Source organism: Bidens hawaiensis, unplaced genomic scaffold, assembly GCF_021521415.1.
Source record: "Bidens hawaiensis isolate Kalapana, Puna unplaced genomic scaffold, B.hawaiensis_p1.1 tig00004702_1, whole genome shotgun sequence".
Classification (NCBI taxonomy): domain Eukaryota; kingdom Viridiplantae; phylum Streptophyta; class Magnoliopsida; order Asterales; family Asteraceae; genus Bidens; species Bidens hawaiensis.
In genome coordinates, this window is record NW_027491288.1 from 195202 (window position 1) to 199690 (window position 4489).

The 4489-nt window shown below is 34.2% G+C and overlaps 1 protein-coding gene across 1 annotated transcript; it reads left to right on the forward strand.

Annotated features, from left to right (window-relative positions):
• Positions 1 to 519: 519 nt before the first annotated feature.
• On the forward strand, positions 520 to 2835 carry LOC143627674 (AAA-ATPase At2g18193-like). Its single transcript, XM_077097447.1, has 3 exons — positions 520 to 804; positions 903 to 1662; positions 2412 to 2835. The coding sequence occupies exons 1-3, from the start codon at positions 521 to 523 to the stop codon at positions 2817 to 2819; spliced, it is 1452 nt and encodes a 483-aa protein (XP_076953562.1). The 5' UTR covers position 520; the 3' UTR covers positions 2820 to 2835.
• The last annotated feature ends 1654 nt before the right edge of the window (positions 2836 to 4489 follow it).

The window sequence follows — 4489 nt, forward strand, 5'->3', positions numbered from 1 at the left end:
GCATATTATAACAAGATCAATTAGTGCTTGCAATCTCCATAAAAAATCGTCAGAAAAAGTAGACATACTAGACAAAAAAATTGACAGAAAAAGAACCCAATGTATGGACGCTACTGTGACCCAACGCCGGAATAATGGAAGCCGCCGATATTTGTAAATTACTGAGGGATGGAACGCTCAATGAATGGAAGCCGATGCCGTTGTTTCGGTCAGATGTTTGGTTTTTTCATTAGGGTATTTTAAACTGAAAAGGGTAATTGCATATAAGAGGGGTAATATGTAAATAAATGTTTAGCTTTTAGGATATATGTAATAATGAAAGTTAGGAAGGAGATATATGTAAAAATCCATTTTGAAAACTCAATTCGAAAATAACTTTCAGTATTTACGAAAAGCCACCTTTCAGTAAACAAGTTTCCAAGTAAAACTCTTTAAAAAGAAGCTAAAAAACAAACGTCCACAACAACGTAATATCTTCTTTTTTGGAACAGCATATTCCCTTGTTTGTGCGAAAACACGAATGGCAGGTCGAACATTCCCGGAGATGCCGACACCGTCGTCTCTGCTGTCGGCATATGCTTCAATGTCAACCTCAATCATGCTCTTCCGTACAATGTTCGACCAGTTCTTCCCTAGACAACTCCGCCGATATGTCGTCAACGCGGTCCGGTTCTACTGGAAACCGAAATCCTCCAAACTCACTCTCGTCCTCGAAGAGAAAGACGGCATGGCGCCGAATCACATGTTCGACGCTGCCGAAGCCTTCCTTTGTTCCAGAATCAACCCTGATTCCGAACGACTCAGGTAATTGATTCCTTTATGAATTGTTATATATATCAAAAAACTGTAAGATATGATATAAATAGCTATCTGATGATAATAGATACTGTTATTAATAACAGGATCACAAAATCCGCTAAGGAAACCCAAATCAATGTTAAATTTGCGGAATCCGAGTCGATAAAGGACTCGTTCCAAGGGATTCAGGTGAAGTGGACGTACGTCCGGCAGCCGCCACAGCAACGACAAGGCGGCGGCCACGGCCACGGAGACGACTTTGACTTCGGCGGTGGAAAGAGTGGCTCTGGCAGCGGCTTTTCGCCGGAGAGGAAGTATATAGAGCTGAAGTTTGATAAAAAATACAAAGACATAATAGTAAGATCCTACTTGCCATGGGTAGTTACAAGATCAGAAGAACTCCAGAACCAAAAGAAAGTGGTGAAGCTGCATAACCTGCAATCGTACGGGGGCGGTACCGGCGGATACAAGGAGTCCGTGAATCTGGACCATCCGTCAACGTTCGACACCCTGGCGATGGATCCGGACATGAAGAAGGCGATAATTGATGATTTGAATTTGTTTTTGAAAAGGAAGGAGTTTTATAAGAGAGTCGGGAAGGCGTGGAAGAGAGGGTACCTGCTGTACGGTCCGCCTGGGACCGGGAAATCGAGCTTGATAGCCGCCATGGCTAATTATTTGAAGTTTGATATCTTTGACTTACAGTTGACCCAGGTTGGAGGTGACTCTAGTTTGAAGAAACTCATGTTAAGAACAACGAATCGCTCTATACTTGTGATTGAAGATATTGATTGTAGCATACAGTTGCCGGATCGGAATGTTCCCGCCAAATTTCCGGAAGCTAAGCACGGTCGTGATCCCATGGTTAGTTTTTTATCATTTCAATCTTTTATAGCTTCAATATTTCGAGTCAAATTGAGCCTGAGCTAGAGCTTGGCTCGTTTAATTTACGAGAGCTCGGATCCTTTCCGTTCCATTCCTAATATCGTGGCTGGCCCACTTGAGAGTAGCGAGCTCGATTTAGACTTTGCTTATTAGCTAATTTATACTTGTTTAATTATTTTGTTTTATTTATTAAATAATTAATATGTATTAAACATCAGTTTTTATATATTTTTACTAAAAACTTTTTGTTTCATTGTCTAAACGAGTCGGAGTTAAATTAGGCTCAAGTTTGGCTAGTTTCGAGCTCTATTTTTAAATCTCAAGTGTGGCTCGTGTTAGTTATTAAGCTCAAACTCGGCTCGAACTCGGTTTATTTCTAATTTACTAATTTGTTTGTTTATATTTGTAAGTCTTGTATATTATTTATGAATTATATTATTGTATAACAATATATTATTATATTTAATAATATATTATTTGGTTGTTTTTATCATAATTTTATATATTATAATATTTGCTATATAAAATATACATTTAATTAATTAAATATAAATTTGATAAATAAAAGGCTTGTTAATAATGAGCTTATTGTTATGCTCGAGCTCGTATAAACTTTGTATGATTTGAGATTTTAGCTAGTCAATCTCAAGTGGCTAACGGACGGTTTGACTCATTTACACTCGTCCCCCCATTGTGTAATTTTGTTTCAAATTTGAATTTTTTTGCAGTTCTCTTTATCGGGGCTTTTGAATTTCATAGATGGGTTATGGTCTTGTTGTGGGGACGAACGAATAATAATATTCACGACAAACCATAAAGAAAGACTTGATCCGGCATTGCTCCGACCAGGGCGGATGGATGTGCATATTCACATGTCGTATTTGACCGTAGATGGGTTTCAGACACTAGCGGCGAACTACCTTAATATTCATGACCACCATTGGCGGTTTAAAGAAATTAATGAACTGATCAAATGTAAGAAGGTTACACCGGCTGAGGTGGCAGAAGAACTCATGAAATCTGATGATGTGGATGTTGTGTTGGAAGGGGTTGTGAAATTTTTAAAAAGAAAGAAGATAGAAGATGATGAAGAAGATGAACTTCATGAAACTAAGAAGGCTAAAATTATATCATGATTTAAGAATCAGGTGTTTTGTTGTTCTAGTTGCAACCTTGGATTTATTCCTTTTTTAAATGACATATATTTAACAAAATGTTTTCACTTTATGCTATATTAGTTAGGGCCGCCCTAGGGGTGAGTAACGGACCCAACAATCTCTCACACTAAACCGGACCGGTAACATGTGGGTTGGGTCGGGATTTCACGGGTACTCAGGTTTTATAAGTATGAGAATGCCATGGGCATGTGGAGAATGCCAACTAGGCCAAACAATCTTATCTTACTAATATATTAAAGTAAAATAATTCTTTATATGTCTTTATTTTAGTCTATTCATATAGGATTCCATGTAATCACATTTTCATATCAATAATTTTTATATATTCACAATTATTTTTAATCCACTAAATTAAAATCAACATTCCAATTTAATTCAATTAATTCTTCAATTAAATATATTCATTCAAATTAATGTAAGTAACTCCATGATTAAGTCTATTTATTCCAATTAATAACCACCTTGTCAAATGTATGTCTTTCTTTTTAAGTTTCTGTTTTATTTAAATCTATTTATTCAAATTAATGCAATTAACTCCATCATGATTAAATCTATTTATTCTAATTAATAACCACATTGTCAATGATTTAATTTACTCTCAAGGAAAGAAGAAGAGCCGGTGAATAGTGATCAAACCGAATGTTCTTTAAGTTTTATTTATTTATTTATTTATTTATTAAGAAATGGCATGAAATATGCTATAAAGATATAGATATCTCTGAAAATTATTTATAAAAAATATTCTAAAAGAAAAAAGAAAAAACGTTCTTTAGAACAATTAGGAACATTTAAAAAAAATTAAATAATGTTGTTTACAAAGAGATTTTCGAAAACTTAATGTGATAGAGTTTAAAGCTGGTATGTATTTGTAAACTTAGTTTTCAATTAATATTACAAAATCTTTTACTAATATGTGTGTTTTATATTTTTTCAGGTCTAATGGTTCATTTATGTTATGTTATTTCTTATTCATTGCATTGTTTATTTATAAAGTATTTTCTTTTTATGTTATAGACATAGTTTAACATCTTTTGTAACATCTGAGGGTAAAAAACTAACGCCAAATATTTGTGTTGGCTGAATACGTAGTTTATATTTTATATTGTTTGTTAATATGTTTTCCACCCGTGTGTAACAACGGGTTATTATCCTAGTTGAACACCAAAGTAGTTCTTTTTTATGTTTCTTTTAATACGCAACTAGTATGCAATCAATCCTCTCGTGTTGCCTAGGGAACTCGACAATTGCCCTAAAAAGTTTAAACACAGATACAAGCAAATAACAATGCCTATCACTTCGACACAACAGAAAAAAGTTAATCTAAATATAAAAAGAACTTGGTCAGTATCGGTTTGGCTTATTACGATATCAATCTGGTGCTAGCTTACGATATAAAAATAGATACCCTATTGCGAATACGACTTCGTTTTTAACGAAACTTATATACTTTATTGCATATACACATCCTTTTTAACCGCATGACATTGATAAAAACAAACACGTCGTAACGACATACAAAAAGAATTTAAAAATTCCATATGAAGAAAAAGAAATAAGCCTGCAAAGTTAATCTTTATTTTTGAGAATGAGGTGTAATTTCAGATTTGATTAAAATCTTTATTTTTAGA